Consider the following 17,664-nt stretch of genomic DNA (forward strand, 5'->3'; position numbering starts at 1 on the left):
GCTGGGCATGGTGGCACATACCTTTAATCCCAGCACTCAGGAGGCAGAGGTAATAGAACTGCCATGAGTTTGAAGCCACCCTGAGATTACATAGTGAATTCCAGGTCAGCCTGCGGTAGAATGAAACCCTACCTCGAAAAACCAAAACAAACAAAAAAAAGGTTTTGCTGTGTCTCTGCATGTTTGCTTAAAATCCTTTCTGTTTAAGCCAGTGTGCTAGGTTTTCTGCGGGGTTAGTCAGGGCTCTGCACGTTCTTAATCCTGTCAGACTCTCCCCTGCCAAGACAGTGCTCCTCTGACAGGCTCAGCTCCGGCGGGCGGCGCACAGCTTTGCTGTCACCTGTCAGCTTTGGTAGACAGTAATAGAAAAACGTGTGTCACATCTCAACAAAGAAGAAAACAATGGTTCCACTCCTACTGTATGCCTTTGACTTTAACCTTTATAGTAAATATAAGAGTCTGTACTCACTTTCATGTGACTTCTCATTTTCAAGGGTGAGTTACAAGCAAAGCTGTGTATTTTCCTGTAGTAATGTGTCACTTACAACTTTTGTAACATGAGTAAAAGTGGAGGTGTTTGGCAAGAACAAAAAAAAAAAAAAAGGTTTGGTTTCTTCAGACACTATTAAAAGCTGGTTATGTTGGTTATCTGTTATCCCAGCACTCAGGAGGCTGAAGCAGAAGGATTGCAAGTTCCAGACCAGCCTGGACTGTCTAATAAGATTCTATCTTTAAAAAAGGACATTATTCAAGAATAGTTTATCTTGAGGCTGGAGAGATTGCTCAGTGGTTAAAGGGGCTTGCTTGCAAAACCTACCGGCTTGGGTTCTATTCCTCAGGATCCACATAAAACCAGACTTATAAAGTTGTGCATGCATCTGGAGTTTATTTGCAGTTGCAAGAGGCTCTGGTGTGCCTCTTTTCCCTCTGTGCTTGAAAATAAATAATACACAATGAAAAAAGTTTTGAGAGCTGGGCGTGGTGGTACATGCCTTTAATCCCAGCACTCCGAGGCAGAGGTAGGAGGATCACCGTGAATTTGAAGCCACCCTAAGACTACATAGTGAATTCCAGATCAGCCTGAGCGAGAGTGTGAGACCCTACCTTGAACCCCCCCCCAAAAAAAATAGTTTGGGTCAAGGAAATAATTCACAATACATAAATAAATTAAACAAAGGACTGATATCCACAGTGTGTAAAGAATGCTTACAATTCAGTAAATTTGATAATCTGCCTGATGTGGTGGTGCATGCCTTTAATCCCAGCACTTGGAAGGAGTTCCATGATAGAGTTTCAGGTAAGCCTAGCCTAGTGTGAAACTCTGACTCAAAACAAAACAAAACAAAACATAAAAACAGGGCTGGAGAGATAGCTTAGTGATTAAGGAGCTTGCCTGCAAAGGCTAATGACGAGTTCAATTCTCCAGAACCCATGTAAGCCAGATGCTGAAGATGGTGCATGCACCTTGGAGTTAGTTTGCAGTTGCTGGAAGCCCTGGCATGCCCATTCTCTCTCTCTCTCTAATAAATGAATAAAATTTTTTTAAGTCAGTAACCTAACGAAAAACGGGCAAAAGATCTCAACAGAAACTTGCCCTCAGAAGACTATGCAGATGAAAAGAGCCTTCATCATTGAGGAAATGTACATGAAAGCCACACTCAGTAGGTTAGCTGCAAATAACCAGTACAAGTGCTGTGAGAATGCAGAGCACAGTCTCTCCACACTGCTCTGCTGGCAGCATGGAAAGTGGGCAGCCTTCTCCAAAGGTTTAACTGTTTCTTCTCTACCTCCCCCACCCCTTCTCATCCCTCCTCCTTTCCACCCAGCCTCCCTCTTCACCTTCCCGAGGGCCTCATGTAGCCTAGTCAGACCTCAGACTCCCTATGTAGGGAGTATGACTTTGGACTTCTGATCCTTCTTCCTCTACCTCTTGAGTGCTGGAATTCCAGGTATGCAACACATTGCCCAGTTTATGGGGTTCTGTGATCAAATCCAGGGCTTCATGCATGTTAGACTAGCCCTCTCTAAACTGATCTACTTCCCCAGTCCATCTGTTTGTTAGCATATACCTACCATTGGACCCACCATCCACTTCTGGGTTTTACCCTTCGAAGAGAAACAAAGACATGCATATAAAGACTTACTCATGCAAGTGCTCCCCCACTGAGCTGGGCTTCAATCCTGCAAGATTACATTTTGACAGTGTGTTATAATAAGATCTTTTCTGTTGGAAGTTCGGCTAGTGGTCACCCTGGGGAGGGGATACTGCTAGGATGTTTCTGGGGGAGCTGGGAATATTCTCCTTGGTGAAAAAAAAGACAAAACTAACTTTGTGGACCGGATGGCACCCGTGATTAAAGGCACTTGCAGCCTGTCTGTATGGGTTGATTCCCCAGTGCCCATGTAAAACCAGATGTATACGTGTTTACAGTGGCTGGAGGCACTAGAGTGCCCATCCTCATTCTCTTTTGCATGCAAATAAATACAATTTTTTTTTTCAAGGTAGGGTCTCACTCTAGCACAGGCCGATCTGGAGTTCACTATATAGACTCAGGGTGGCCTCGAAGTCACGGAGATCCTCTTACCTCTGCCTTCCCATTGCTGGGATTAAAGACATGTACCAGAAAATTATATATAATTTTTTTTGAGGTAGGGTCTCACTCTGGTCTTGTGTTGTTTAGGACAGTTTCATATAGCTTTCATTACCCTCAAGCTTAGTAGGTAGCCAAGGTTGACCTTGGGCTCTGATTCTCCAGCCTCAGCCTCCCACATACTGGGTCTCTTAAGGAAATTGAGTCTTGGTTACATGTATATGCTTAGTTTGTGACCATACATATGTCCTGCTTACATAAGATTCATTTCTCTTGTGTGTCTGTTTACTTCCCAGGACTGTGTGCAGTTGAACCAGTACACGCTGAAGGATGAAATTGGGAAGGTAAATGTCTTTTTAAAAATATTTATCTAGCCGGGCATGGTGTGCACGCCTTTACTCCCAGCACTTGGGAGGCAGAGGTAAGAGGATTGCTATGAGTTTGAGGCCACCCTGAGACTACATAGTGAATCCCGGGTTAGCCTGGGCCAGAGTAACACCCTGCCTTGAAAAACAAAAACCAAAAAAAAAAAGCCTAGGACTACAGTGCAAGTTCAGGTCAGCCTGGGCTGCAGTGAGACCCTACCTTGAGAGAAAAAAAGAGAAAGTAAGCAATAGAGACATGCTAGGTGTAAGTCCTCAGGGAGTGATGAGGCAAACTTAATATCTATAGCAAGGCTTCATGAGTGAAGCAGGGTACATAGAGATCGGTGGTAAACTCTTCCTGTGTGAAAATGAGGTCTTCATCTGGTCATATCTTCCAGTTTTTCCAAATAAAACTGGGATCATGGGTTTATTGGATCTTTCCATTGAAATATTTGCAACTAATTCAGACTTTGTAAAAACTGCAGATCCAACAACAGGAAATCACATGGCATGTTGGCCCAGATTATGAGTGCCAATCTGTGCGCTTTGCATTAGGGCCACGTTTTGAAGACCATTGCTTCAGTGTGTACTTCAGTATGTCATGGGGTCTTCCTTTCTCCAGGGCTCCTATGGTGTGGTCAAGTTGGCCTACAATGAAAATGACAATACATACTATGTGAGTATCCTCACTGTCTCCTTCCCCTTATTCAAAGAAAAGCCTCCTTCTCCACACACAGCTTTTGGAAGATTCTAGAGCTGTCATCTATTTTATTCTCAGGTCATTAGGAAGGAAGTAGTATCCCCATTTTACAGATGGGGAGGTGGGGCAGGAGGTGATTGGCCCAGTTAGTGTGGGACTCTGAGCTGCCCTTTTATTGTATCCATAGCATGAGGAACAAAACAATAGATGGTTAAGTGGCCCTTGCAGTGACTACGGGAGTCAGTTCATTGTGGGTTCAACCATCTGTTCTGACAGTGCTGCACCCATACGACTTTGGTCAAGCAGTGCTTCCCATCCTTGGGCTGTTGATCCAGCTCACCTGTGCTCTGATATAGTGGCAGTGAGTCACAAGCTTGTAGGTCTCCAGATGGGACAGCTGATCTCAGAAGCACCTCAGGGTTGGTGCAACGCGAGGGCTCCAATTACCACCCAGCTCAGTAGCTGCCAATGAGAGCTGGTGACAGTGCTCTCACGGCACTCTCCTGAGGCTGCCAGTGGCCTGGGATCTTGGAGTGGAGAGTCCCCATCACCCTCTCCTCTTTCTGCTGTTCTGCAGGCCATGAAGGTGCTGTCCAAGAAGAAGCTGATCCGGCAGGCTGGCTTCCCACGTGAGTGGCATGGACCTTAGCTTCAAAGTGTGAAGGTGGGGTGAGACGGGGCGGAGCTCAGGGAATGGGGCTCCTTGTAGAAGATCTTAGGGAATGGGGCTCCTTGCAGAAGAGCCCAGGGAATAGAGTGCCCTACAGAACTCAAGGAATGGGATCCCCTGTAGAGTTCAGGGAGTGGGGATCCCTTGCAAAACTCAGGAAATGGGGTACCCTGCAGAAGAGCTCAGGGAATAGGTCCCTTGCAGAGTGGCCTCCAGCCACTGCAAACAAACTCCAGACTCATATGCCACCTTGTGCATGGATCCTGGGAAATTGAACCGGGGTCCTTGGGCTTTGCAGGGAAGCATGTTAACTGCTCAGCCATTTCTCCAGCCCAGATTCTTAAAAATTTATTTTTATTTGATATGGATATACTTAATATTTAAACAACACATGTTGGTACCATCCTTTCCCTCATCTCTGCCCCTTTTCCAAAGAGGCCCTCCTCATTAGGGATGCAGGTCAACCCCATGGGGATTGTGATTCATGCACTGTGGGGGTAGCAGTCCGTTATGGGGGAGAAGCAATGCCTCTGTGCATTATGTCCCAATTTGTAGCTCTAATAATCTTTCTGGCTCTCTAAAGCAAAATTTCCTGAGCCATGTTGGGTGTATTTTAAGTCTACTTTGGTGATGGGCTCTTAGGAGTCTCAGGGTCTCTGGTTTGGTAGTTGTTGAGAGTGCCCAGTGTCTGTCTCCTTCACCCTTGTGCTGATATCAGGTTCACCGAGAAAGCAGCACTCCTGCTTATTTCCCCAATTCCTCTGTGGTTTCAGCTGGATCCATCCAGTCCATGTTTTTAATATTTTTAACTTTTATTTATTATTAGAGAGAGTGAGAGAATGGGCATGCCAGGGCCTCTAACTACTATAATCAAATTTCCAGATGTATGCTCCACCTTGTGCATGTGGCTTACATGGGTATTGGAATTGAACCTAGGTGCTTAGGCTTCACAGGCAAGTGCCTTAACCTCTAAACCATCTCCCCAGCCTGGATTTTTTTTTTTTTTTTTTTTTTGGTTTTTCGAGGTAGGGTCTCACTCTGGCTCAGGCTGACCTGGAATTCACTATGTAGTCTCAGGGTGGCCTCGAACTTTCGGAGATCCTCCTACCTCTGCCTCCCAAGTGCTGGGATTAAAGGCATGCACCACCATGCCCGGCCCCAGCCTGGATTTTTTAAAATAAGTAATTAAAAGCTACTTTTCAGGCATTGTAGTACATACCAGTAATCTTAGCATTTGGGAAATGGAAGCAGGAGGATCAGGAGTTCAAGACGAACCTCAGCATGAAACCCTCAAAAGAACAAAATAGGAGCTCAGGAGGCAGAGGTAGGAGGATTGCTGTGAGTTTGAGGCCACCCTGAGACTACTTAGTGAATTCCAGGTCAGCCTGAGCCAGAGTGAGACCCTACCTTGAAAAACCAAAAAAAAAAAAAAAAAAAAAAGGGGGGGGGTGGGGGGCTGGAGATGGAGAGATTGCTTAGTGGTTAGAGGCATTTGCTTTTAAAACCTGATGGCCCAAGTTCAGTTCTCTTAACACCCACATAATGTCAGATGGACAAGGTGGTACCTGCATCTGGAATTTGTTTGCAGTGGCAAGAGGCCCTGGCATGTCCATTCTTTCTCTGACACAAATATTTCTAAAAATAGGGCTGGGAAAAAGCTCATAGATTAATAATTGTACATGCCACTTAAACATGAGGGCCTCTGGAGCCATAGACTGCCAAGTTCAGCTCTCTAGAGCTGATCAGAAAAGCTGGGCCTGGCCAAACCTGTGGGGAACAGAGACCAGGGCATCACTAGGGCTCCCTGACAGACAGCAGCTCTGGGTTGAGGGGAGAGCCTGTTTCAAGGATCCCTGTGGATGAGTGGTAAGAGAAGGACACTTGATGTTCTTCTCCAACCTCTGCATGCATGCAAGTGGGACCCACATCTGCACACATGTGCATACATCACACACTGCACTTTCATTTTTTGGTGTTATTATTGTGTAGCACTGATGACCAACCTCAGGGTAAGTGTCCTCCTCCGGACTACCTCCCTACCCCAGCCCTCCCTAGCTCCGTAGTTCCTGTATGTAGTTAGATGACAGACCTGCAGAGGAGCCTGTGCTTTCTGCTAGCAGTGCTGGGCAGTGTCGGTCTGGGCCAAAGGAGCAAATCTATCATCAAGCCTGGTCTAGCACCAGGACCCTGGTTGTCCCGCATGTCTGAACTCTGAGCTAGGTAACATCCTCGTGTGGCCGTGAACTGATATGCCACCTGCATCCGTTGCTGTCCTCCGTGAGACTAGGATTTCACTCGCTCACACCACTTGTTGTCTTCCGACTTACTTAGGTCCAGCGGCTGTGCAGTACCACAGATTCAAAGCTTAACCATAGGCATCCTTTCCTTCCAGCCATGGGAGCTGGTCACCCATGACACCGTCTTACTGCACACTGACATGGGCCGAAGCCACACAGCTGTGGAGTCTTGTGTGTGTGTTCATGTGTGTCAGTGTGGGTGTGCCTGGGCTGTGGCGTATGTGTGGAGGTCAGAGGACAACCATGAGTGTCAGTCTTCACCTCCCACTGTTTGAGGCAAGGCCTCAAGTTCATTTTTCACTGCTGTGTTTATCAGGCCAGGTGACCTGGGAGCTCCCAGCTAGCCTCCGGTCTCCACTTCTCTTCTCACTGCCATGGTCCACTGTGATTTCAGATGTTCATGTTATGGCATCTGGCTGAACGTGGCTTCCAGGAATCCAAACTCAGGTACACTTGGGTGGCAAGCATTTTATTCACTGAGACATCTCCTCAGCCCCTGGAGTCCTTTTTCTAACAGCATTAATCTCATTCACAAGGGCTCCTCCCTGGTGACCTAATTACCACCCAGACACCCACTTTCTAATTCTATCAGTATCCAGAACACAGCAGATCTGCCCCTAACCAGGCAGTACCATGTTACCATGGTTTTTACGGTCTTACTCGTGGTCCAGAGGATGTAATCAGTGTTTCCTGCTCTTCACTGTTTTAGTTTTTTTAAATATTTATGAGAGAGTGAGAAAGAGGCATATAGAGAGAATGGGCACGAACCCCAGACACATTCGCCACCTTGTGCTTCTGTCTTTATGCGGATACTGGGGAATTGAACCAGGGGTCCTTAGTTTTTGCAAGCATGCGCCTTATCCACTGAGCCATCTCTCCAGCCTCTCAGTATTTTTTTTAATTGTGTTTTGAGGCAGGGTCTCACGCTATGTAGCCTAGGCTGCTCTAGAACTTACTCTTTAGCTCAAGCTGGCCTCCAACTCGTGGCAATCCTTCTTCCTCAACCTCCTAAATACTGAGATTGAAGATGGGAGCCACCTCATTGAGCTTCAATTTTGTTTTTTATTTATCTCATAGAGATAGAAAGAGAAACACAGAACTTGAGTATGAGCATGTCATAGCCTCCTGCTACTGCAAACGAACTTTAGATGCAAGCACCACTTTGTGCCATTTGACTTTATGTAGATATTGGGGAATTGAGCCAAGAGCATCAGGATTTGCAAATTTGTGCCTTTAACCACAGAACCATGTCTCCAGCCTCCTCCCCTCACCCTGCAATTTTTTTGACATAGGATTGCACTATGTAGCCTAGGCTGGCCTCCAACTTTCCTATCTATCTATCTATCTATCTATCTATCTATCTATCTATCTATCTATTTATTTATGAGAGAGACAGAGGCAGATATAGAGAGAATGGGTGTGCCATTCTCTCCAGCCACTGCAAATGAACTCCAGATGCATGCACCACCTTGTTCTTCTGGCTTATGTCTGTCCTGGGAAATTGAACCTAGGTCCTTTGGCTTTGCAGGCAAGTGCTTTAACCACTCTAGGGCTGGAGAGATGGCTAAGCGGTTAAGGCACTTGGCTGTGAAGCCTACGGACCCATATTTAACTCTCTAGAGCCCATGCAAGCCAGACGCACAAAGTTGAGGCAAGTGCAAGGTTGCACATGCATACTAGGGGGTGCAAGCATCTGGAGCTCAATTGTAGTGGCCGAGGCCCTGGTGTGCCAGTTCTCACTCCCACAAAAAATTTAAAAACTAACCAGTGTGGTGGCACATACCTTTTCTTTTTCAAATTAATTTTTTTTTATTAACAACTTCCATGATTTAAACAATATCCCATGGTAATGCTCTCCCTCCCCCACCACATTCCCCTTTGAAACTCCATTCTCCATCATATCCCCTGCCCTTCTCAATCAGTCTCTCTTTCATTTTGATGTCATGATCTTTTCCTCCTATTACAACGGTCTTGAGTAGGTATTGTCAGGCACTGTGAGGTCATGGATATCCAGGCCATTTTGTGTCTGGGGGAGCACATTGTAAGGAGTCCTACCCTTCCTTTGGCTCTTACATTCTTTCTGCCACCTCTTCTGCAATGGACCCTGAGCCCTGGAAAGGTTGATAGAGGTATCACATTGCTGAGCACTCCTGTCACTTCTTTCCGGCACTATGATGCCTTCTGGTGGCACATACCTTTAATTCCAGCACTAAGGAGGCAGAGGTAGGAAGATCACCATGAGTTCAAGGCCACCCTGAGACTACATAGTTAATGCTAGGTCAGCCTAGGTAGAGCAAAACCCTACCTTGAAAAGCCAAAAAAAAAAAAAAAAATTTAAAGTAATAATAATAAGTAATGAGTGGAATAGTGGTTAAGGTGCTTGCCTGAGAAGCCTAAGAGTGCATGTTTGAATCTTCAGGTCCCACGTAGCCAGATGCAGTGACACAAGTGTGCAGTGTTGCACATGCACACAAGGGGTGCACACATCTGTCGTTTGTTCACAGCAGCTAAAAGGCCCTGGCGTGCGCATTCTCTCCTGCCTCTTTCTGTCTCTCTCTCAAAAACTAAAAAAGGCTGACATGGTGGTGCACATCTTTAATCTTAGCACACTGGAGGCAGAAGTAGGAGGATCACTCCGAGTTTGACACGCCACCCTGGGACTATGTAGTGAATTTCAGGTCAGCCTCAGCTACAGTGAGACCCTACCTCAGAAAACACCCCCCCAAAAGTTACTTTGTTTGCGACAGACCTTGAACTTACTTTGTAGCTGAGGATGACCTTGAGCTCCTGATCCTCCCCAGGTGTGTTTCACTATGCCTGGTTTATATGCAGTACTGGGCAGGAAACCCAGGACTTCATGCGTGTTGTGTGTTAGGCTCTCGCCGTGCCAGTGGAGCTGTTTATACTTCAGCCCTTATTCTGGGATGTTGAGATAGTTGAGTCCAACTTGTTTCCTAATTGAGCCCTTACCTGTTTCTGGGGACTGGGTCATGTGACAGAGTCAAGGAGCTGAGCAACAGGCCTGGGCTCCAGCCTCCCTGATCTCCAGCAGCCAGGGAGCCAGAGGAAGCTCACTAAAGTCCCTGCTGGCCACAGCATCTCTGGCTCCACCAAGTTCCATTCCTTTGGTTGTACCACTGGTCGGCCGCTGCCCTCTGCACAGGGAAGTCTCATTTCCTTGGTGTCTCCTGCAGGTCGCCCCCCGCCCCGAGGTACCCGCCCAGCTCCAGGGGGCTGCATCCAGCCCAGGGGCCCCATCGAGCAGGTGTACCAGGAGATCGCCATCCTCAAGAAGCTGGACCACCCCAACGTGGTGAAGCTGGTGGAGGTGAGGAGGATGCCAAGGAGGAAGGAGAGGGCTGATGGCCAGACAACTCATCACTAGTTTCTGGGAAGAGCCAAGTCACACCAGAGGGCATGCAGCAGAGCCAAGGCACCTGTTGCCCCAGGCTCCTTTACCATGGTTACTTCATGTTTCTGCTACCACCACACTCCTTTGAAAAGCAGCACAGAGTATTTATGCAAGAGTAGGTATTATGACAACCAGTTCCTCTAACAAAGTCACAGTCCCTTTGGATGTGTGTTGCCCCACACCCTTAATCCTGTCAACTAGGAGTCTAAAAGTTCTGGTCTGTAGAGGATTCCAAGTCAGCTGTGACCAAGTGAGACCCTTCCCTAACAAAGGAGGAAACAAAAGCACTATAAATTAGGAAGCAACAAATGATAAGCCCAAAATACAGCTTATTTAAGAATGGCAAATCCGACCACCCATCAGATTTAACATATAATTTACCCTGACATGGGAGGTGCAATCAGCACTTGTGACTCAAGCCTATATACCAGGCTTATTTGGTGGGTACTGACCTGGTGTAATCCCAGTTACCTTTTGGGATGGTTTTGGTCTCAGTTATGCTGCGCTCCTGCTTGGGTCCCTCCTTTGGTGCTGTGGCTTCAGGTAGGCTGGCTGGGTCTCTGGAACACTGCTCCAGTCGCAGTGCTGGGTGCTGTGTGGGTGAGCTCCCTTCCCCAGGTCTCTGGTGCTGGCTGGTACTCGCACTAGTAGTTGGGGGAGGGGAGGCTGTGGATGGTGGCTGAGGTTCTCCCGCTGGTCCTCGCGATCCTCTTCCTCATGAGCCGCTCCTCCGTTGTTCCCTGCTGTCCTCCCTTCACATTTCTTGGCTTTTCCTGTGGCTCAGGCCAAGCCTTGCAGCTTTGGCCACGTGGACCTGGTGCTGCTGCTGGAGCCCCCCTCCCCAAACCACTTCTGCCTGCTTCTGTGGGTTCTGGATGCTCTGAATTCTCCTACTTCTCTGCTGCAGTTGGAAATTTCTTTCTCACTTTTTCGTAGAAGATTGTATTTTGCTGGGTTTTTTTCTTTTTTTTTTGGCATTTTCTCCCCTAGGCTGCTTTTTCATGGTTCCTTTGTTGCCATCTTAACTGGAACTTTTCACCACACTCCTTAAAATGGTTTATTTTCCCATTTTACAGATGCAAAAGTTGAGACTGTGAGCTTGCCCTTTGCCCGTTTCTGTGTCTTTGAAGCTGACTCTCTTACTAGTATACATATAGGTAGTTAGAACACAGAAATTGCCACACACATTAAACAAGAACACTACTGTAGTTCTGATAAATATTTATTTACAGAATCATGACGAGAGTTGGCTTTGAGCCACATGCTATATTTAGAAAATGTCTGCTTTAGGTTAGCAGTTCTCGGACTTCTTTTTTTTTTTTTTTTTTCGAGGTAGGGTCTCACTCTAGCCCAGGCTGACCTGGAATTCACTATGGAGTCTCAGGGTGGCATTAAACACAAGGTAGCCCTCCTACCTCTGTCTCCTGAATGCTGGAATTAAAGGCGTGCGCCACCATGTCCAGCTGTGTTGTTATCTTAAAACATCTATCCAAGAATAGTTTGTGGGAGGAAAGAGTTTATTTTGGCTTATAGACATGAAGGAAGCTCCATGGTGGTAGGGAAAATGATGGCATGAGCAGAGGGTGGACATCACCTCCTGGTCAACATCAGGTGGACAATAGCAGCAGAGAGTGTGACAAACACTGGCAAGGGAAAGCTGGCTATAACACCTATAAGACTGCCCCCAACCATGCACCTCCTGGAGGCACCAATTCCCAAACTGCCACCAGCTGGGGACCTAGCATTCATATAAGTACCATGCACTAACACTCTGTGCCACTGGAGCTCCAAGAGACCTTGCATTCAGAACACATAAGTTTATGGGGACACCTGACTCATACCACCACAGTGGGTTCTGTTGCTCTGGGCTTGCTTTGAGCTGAAGCAGAAACATCACAACAGCTGGAGTGTGTGCCAGAGACTGTTGACCTCATGGTGGCCAGGATGCAGAGAATGGGTCAGGAAGGAGCAAGAGACAAGATATCCTTCCTATGCACACCTTTAGGTTTTTATTTATTTATTTGAGGGTGACAGAAAGAGGCAGAGAGAGAGAATGGGCGCATTAGGGCCTCCAGTCACTGAAATAAACACTAGATGCATGCATCACCTTGTGCATCTGGCTTATATGGGTCCTGAGGAATTGAACCTTGAACCAGTGTTCTTAGGCTTCACAGGCAAGCACTTAACTGCTAAGCCATTTCTTCAGCCCTTTTTGTTGTTGTTGTTTTTCAAGGTAGGGTCTCACTCTAGCTTAGGCTGACCTGGAATTCATTATGTAGTTTCAGGGTAGCCTTGAACTGCCTCCTGAGTGCTGGGATTAAAGGCGTGCACCACCACACCCAACTTTAAAAAAAATTTTTTTTTTGCTCATTTTTATTTATGTATTTGAGAGTGACAGAGACAGAAAGAGGCAGATAATGAGTGAGCAAGAGAGAGAGAATGGGCGCACCAGGGCCTCCAGCCATTGCAAACGAACTCCAGACGTGTGTGCCCCTTTGTGCATCTGGCTAACGTGGGTCCTGGAGAATTGAACCTCAAACCGGGGTCCTTAGGCTTCACAGGCAAGCACTTAACCACTAAGCCATCTCTCCAGCCCCACACCCAACTTTTTAATGTGTATTTGAAAAATGTTTTTATTTATTTATTTGAGAGATAACACATGTACATGGGGTGGGGAGGAAAGTGAGAGAGTGAGAGACAGACACAGACATTAAGAGCATCCGAGGGCCTCCAGCCACTGCAGATGCATGGCATAGGCGTGTACCACTTTGCACCTGGCTTTATGTGGTTGTTACAGTTACCTTCTCTTTGCTGGGATAAACACCCAACCTGAAGCAGTTTATGGGAAGAAAGAGTTTCTTTTAGGCTTACAGGTTCCAGGAAAAATTTTATCATGACAGAAGATGGCTCACTCCATTATATATCCACAGTACAGAGAAAACTGCTTGCACTAGCAAGTGTGAACAGCCAGAGCTCAAATCTGCTGTCTTCACACCTTGTTGGGTTGCATTCAAGATCTGCCCTCAGTGACTTACCTCCTCCAACAGGGCTCCATCTACTGAAGACTAAGCAGGAAGCTTAATCAAAAATACCTAAGGTGGGCTGGAGAGATGACTTAGCAGTTAAGATGCTTGCCTGTGAAGCCTAAGGAACCAGGTTTGATTCCCCAGTACCCATGTAAGACAGATCGATGTACAAGGTGGCAATGCGTTTGGAGTTCATTTGCAGTGGCTGGAGGCCCTGGTTGCCCATTTTTTCTCTGTCTTATCTGCCCCCCTCCCTCTCAAATAAATAAATAAAAATTTAAAAAATACCTTAAGGCTCTGGGGGAAACACATTTACATTCAAACCACCACATGTTAGTACTGGGGAATTGAACCTGGCTGGTAGGCTTTGCAAGCAAGCACCTTTGACCACTGAGCAATCTCCTCAGCTCTAAACACACACTTTTGAGTTCATCTGCGTCCTCCAGCTTAGCCTTACTTCCTGAAATTTCCACCCAAATAGTGTCAGGAGTTGAAGACTAAGCCTTCAGTTGAGACTGTGAGGGACATTTCATGTTTAAACTACCACAGCCCCTCAGTATGCTATTACATACGTCAATTATATTTACTCAAATTTACCCATTAGAATATAAACTAATAAAATTTTAAATTATCTATGAATCCATCTAAAAACAATAATTCTGTCAGATGAACATGAGTAATACATTTTATGAAAAATAACCATTTCCTAAAGCCAAAAAAGTAGAAAAGTGGCACAGTTTTGCATGTTTTGCAAGGGAAATGTGCCTGAGTTGGTGGAGTGCTTGCTCAGCATGCGCCAAGTGCTGAGTTCGGACCGCAGCACAGCCTACATGGGGTATGGTGGTGTACACCCGTAATCCCCGCCTTGAGAGGGTGGGGCAGCAGGAAGATAAGAGTTCCAGGCCACCCTCAGCTATATAGCAAGTTTAAGACCAGCCTGGGGTTGCATGAGTCCTTGTCTCAAAAAAAAAAAAAAGGCCGGGCCAGGCGTGGTGGCGTACGCCTTTAATCTCAGCACTCAGGAGGCAGAGGTAGGAGGATCACTGTGAGTTCGAGGCCACCCTGAGACTACATAGTGAATTTCAGGTCAGCCTGGGCTAGAGCGAGACCCTACCTTGAAAAACCAAAAAAAAAAAAAAAAAAAAAAAGACCATGTATGGTGGCTCACACCTTTAATCCCAGCACTTGGGATGCAGAGGTAGGAGGATTGCTGTGAGTCCAAGGCCACTCCGAGGTCAATTATGTTTACTCATATTTACCACATTAGAATATAAGGTAATAAAATTTTAAATTATGTATGAAGCCATCTAAAAACAATAATTCTTTTACATGAATTCTAGGTCAGCCTAGGCTAGAGTGAGACCCTACTTCGAAAAACCAAAGAAAGTGTGTGTGGGGGGATCTGCCTCTTTTCTGATCCCTGGCAACCCTCTTTTTTCTTTTCTTTCTTTCTCTTTTTTAGTTTTTTTGAGGTAGGGTTTCACTCTAGCTGAGGCTGACTTGGAATTATCAGGGTGGCGTTGAACTCCTGGAATCCTCCTACCTCTGCCTCCTGAGTGCTATGATTAAAGGCACACACCACCATGCCTGGCAAATGCTCTGACTTCTAGTGGAAGCTTTAGGTTTAAGGTAAAATTAGTCTCCATCTAGTAGACTCTTTGAAAGTCTCTCGAGGATCCTATCCCTGGAGGTTGGGTTATGTCAGAAGCATCGCTGTTGTACATGCAAACACTGTTAAAAGGACTGGGTTGTTGTTCACAGTGCCGTGGAGTGTCTAGTGGGAGCAGTCAGCTCAGCCTGAAGCAGATGGGGAAGGCTTCTTGGAGGAAGTGATGTTTGACATGGCTCTGGTAGTTCCCTGGTGGGAGACAACAGGGAAAGACATTGCTTGGGAAGGAACAGCATGTGCAAAGGGCAGGCACTGCTATTTGGGGAGATGAGAGACTCTTTTTTTTTTTTTTATTTTTTTTGTTACTTTTATTTATTTACTTGAGAATGACAGAGAGAGAAAGAGGCAGAGAGAGAGAGAGAGAATGGGCACGCCAGGGCTTCCAGCCACTGCAAATGAACTCCAGACCTGTGCGCCCCCTCGTGCATCTGGCTAATGTGGGTCCTGGGGAATCAAGCCTTGAACCGGAGCCTTTGGACTTCACAGGCAAGCACTTAACCACTAAGCCATCTCTCCAGCCCAAGAGACTCTTTAACCCTTGCTTGGGTCCAGGGTGTAGTGCTCTAGGTGAGCTCTTGGTCTGACTTTCTCGCAGGGCTCCAGGTGGGTTGCCTGGCTTGGACTGGAATGCATCACTTTCTCAGTGTCTGCGGTCTCTCTCGTGCACCTTGGGTGGCTAGGGAATGTGGGAAGAGGTAGGTCTATTTAGTCTATCCTGCCTGTGTCTTTCCCCAAAGGAAAGAGATGGAATCTACAGGCCGTGTTCCTCTGTCCCATTGCTAACCTAGGTTCATGATCTCAACTCCCTATTGCTAGAGTTGGCCACCTTAGAGAAAGCCCAAAGCATATGGAGTGCAAATGGTCTTGGTGGGATCACTCATTCCCCCAAGGCCCTGTGGCATCTGACCTTTATACTCAAGAAGGCTCTGCCAGCCCATCTGTTGGTTTACGTGTCTGTTAGGTGTTTCCCAAGTACCTACTGTGTGCCCAACTCTGTATGGGACACTACTGAGACAGCCAAGGTGGGCATTGCCCAGTGCCTACAGAGAGGCAAGGGCAAGCATGGAGAAGTTTCCAGTTGGGGATTGGGATGGAATGGAGTTGCTTGGTAGAAGGCTACCTGAGTCCAGGAAGGGTGTGAGATGGATTTTCATCCCGGTATGAAATGTTTCTGAAGAGGCTTTCTTCCTTCCTGCTGTACCTGTTTTCAGGGTGTTTGGGACTCTTGGCTTGGGCAGTGTTTACCTGCTTGGCTCTCATACTCTGGCAACTGCTGCATCTTTCATACAGATTAAGAAGAAAGGTGGGATGTGCGCCCTCTTGTGGGCACATGTGGGCATATGTTCCTTCTTCCTTTGTCTCACATTTTCTCTCTTTTTTTCTCGGTTCCTGTGGCTGTGCCAACAGGTCCTGGATGATCCAAATGAGGACCACCTGTACATGGGTAAGAGGCATTTTCTTCCACCACCCATGCTGAGGCAGCTGCACATGCAATGCCAGGTGTCCTCTCAAGGCAGCCTTAAAACATGCCACCAAATATAGCTTCTGCTTTCCTGGTCCAGCTGGGCCTGACAATGAGCCCTGCAAAGCCCACACCTCTGATTTGAAGCAGGAGGCATAAGGGAGTTTTTGAATATGTGTTTTGTGTTTTTTCATTGCAACTCTGTTGAGCATCTGCTCCATCCTGGTGCTATAATAGGTACAGAGGATGCTGTGGTAAGAAATCCATGTTAATTAGTTTTAATTAGTCTTTCTTTTATTTTGATGTCATCATCTTTTTCTCTTATCATGAAGGTCTTGTGTAAGTAGTACAAGGTCATAGATATCCATGCCAGTTTATGTCTGGAAGATTGCATTGTAAGCAGTCCTACCCTTCCTTTAGCTGTTAGCATTCTTTCTGCCACCTCTTCTACAATGGACTCTGAGCCCTGGAAGGTGTGATAGAGATGTCTCAGTGTTGAACATTCCTTTGTCATTTCTTCTTAGCACTATGGTACCTTTTGAGTCATCCATGGTCTCTGCCATCTGAAAATAAAAGCTTCTCTAACTAAAAGTGAAAGTAGCATTAATATATGGGTATGAACATTAAGAAAAGTGCTTACAGAGCAGTTTATTGAGCATAATATATACATTTAACCAGACAACAGCAAGTGTTACTCTCCTAGGACTCATGACCTGTAGTGTTTTGGGGGCATCAGGGACCTCCCTGGCTAACAACTCACTGGAAGGTATCCCTTCCCTTGCACTGAAAATTTTCTAGTAACCATGTCTGGCTTCTGGATACACCATTGTTCAGAAAAGTAGGTTTCTATATGACTTAGTCATAGTCTCTTCAATTTTGATTAACCCTCCCCTCACCCTTCCTTTAAAAATATTTTAAAAATGTATTTACAAGCAGAGAGAGCTAGATGACATATACATATATATGGAGAGAGGGACAGGGAGAGAGAAGAGAAAATGGGCACACCAGGGCCTCCAGCTATTGCAAATGAACTCCAAATGCATGGTGCCACTTTGTGCATCTGGCTTTATGTGGGTAGTGGAGAATTGAACTTGTTGTTAGGCTTTGCAGGCAAGCGCCTTAACTGCTGAGCCATCTCTCCAGCCCTCCGTGGCTATTTTGGGAACTAGAAATAAAGCCAGTTTATGGTCCTGGGGACATGAGGAGTCTGGTCTTTAGTAAAGCAGGAGATTGGGTAGTTTGGGGTTAGTGGACTGTGTCCCTCCCACTTCCCATCTTTGTGCCTCCATACTGCTACAGTTTGGAGGCAGGGTGGATAAGGTGGGTGGACAAGGAGGGAGGTGGATTTCCAGTGTCACAGTGTGACAGTTTACCTCCTTCTCTTCCCTACAGTGTTTGAACTGGTCAACCAAGGGTGAGTGTTCAGCTTCCAGGCATGGTGTCAGAGGCTTGTCTACCTGCAAAGCTGAGTG

The 17,664-nt window shown here is 46.4% G+C and overlaps 1 protein-coding gene across 4 annotated transcripts in view; it reads left to right on the forward strand.

Moving 5' to 3' along the window:
* Camkk2 (calcium/calmodulin dependent protein kinase kinase 2) overlaps positions 1–17,664 on the forward strand; it is a 63,014-nt gene that overhangs the window by 27,368 nt on the left and 17,982 nt on the right. For all 4 annotated transcript variants that reach the window (XM_004670991.2, XM_004670993.2, XM_045132389.1 and 1 more), the window contains exons 3-8: positions 2,888–2,935; positions 3,579–3,632; positions 4,234–4,285; positions 9,818–9,951; positions 16,138–16,174; positions 17,585–17,606. In XM_004670991.2, the coding sequence (XP_004671048.2) occupies positions 2,888–2,935; positions 3,579–3,632; positions 4,234–4,285; positions 9,818–9,951; positions 16,138–16,174; positions 17,585–17,606 (347 nt within the window). The remainder of the gene's footprint in view (positions 1–2,887; positions 2,936–3,578; positions 3,633–4,233; positions 4,286–9,817; positions 9,952–16,137; positions 16,175–17,584; positions 17,607–17,664) is intronic.

The sequence above is a fragment of the Jaculus jaculus genome, chromosome 13 (genome assembly GCF_020740685.1).
Source record: "Jaculus jaculus isolate mJacJac1 chromosome 13, mJacJac1.mat.Y.cur, whole genome shotgun sequence".
NCBI lineage: Eukaryota > Metazoa > Chordata > Mammalia > Rodentia > Dipodidae > Jaculus > Jaculus jaculus.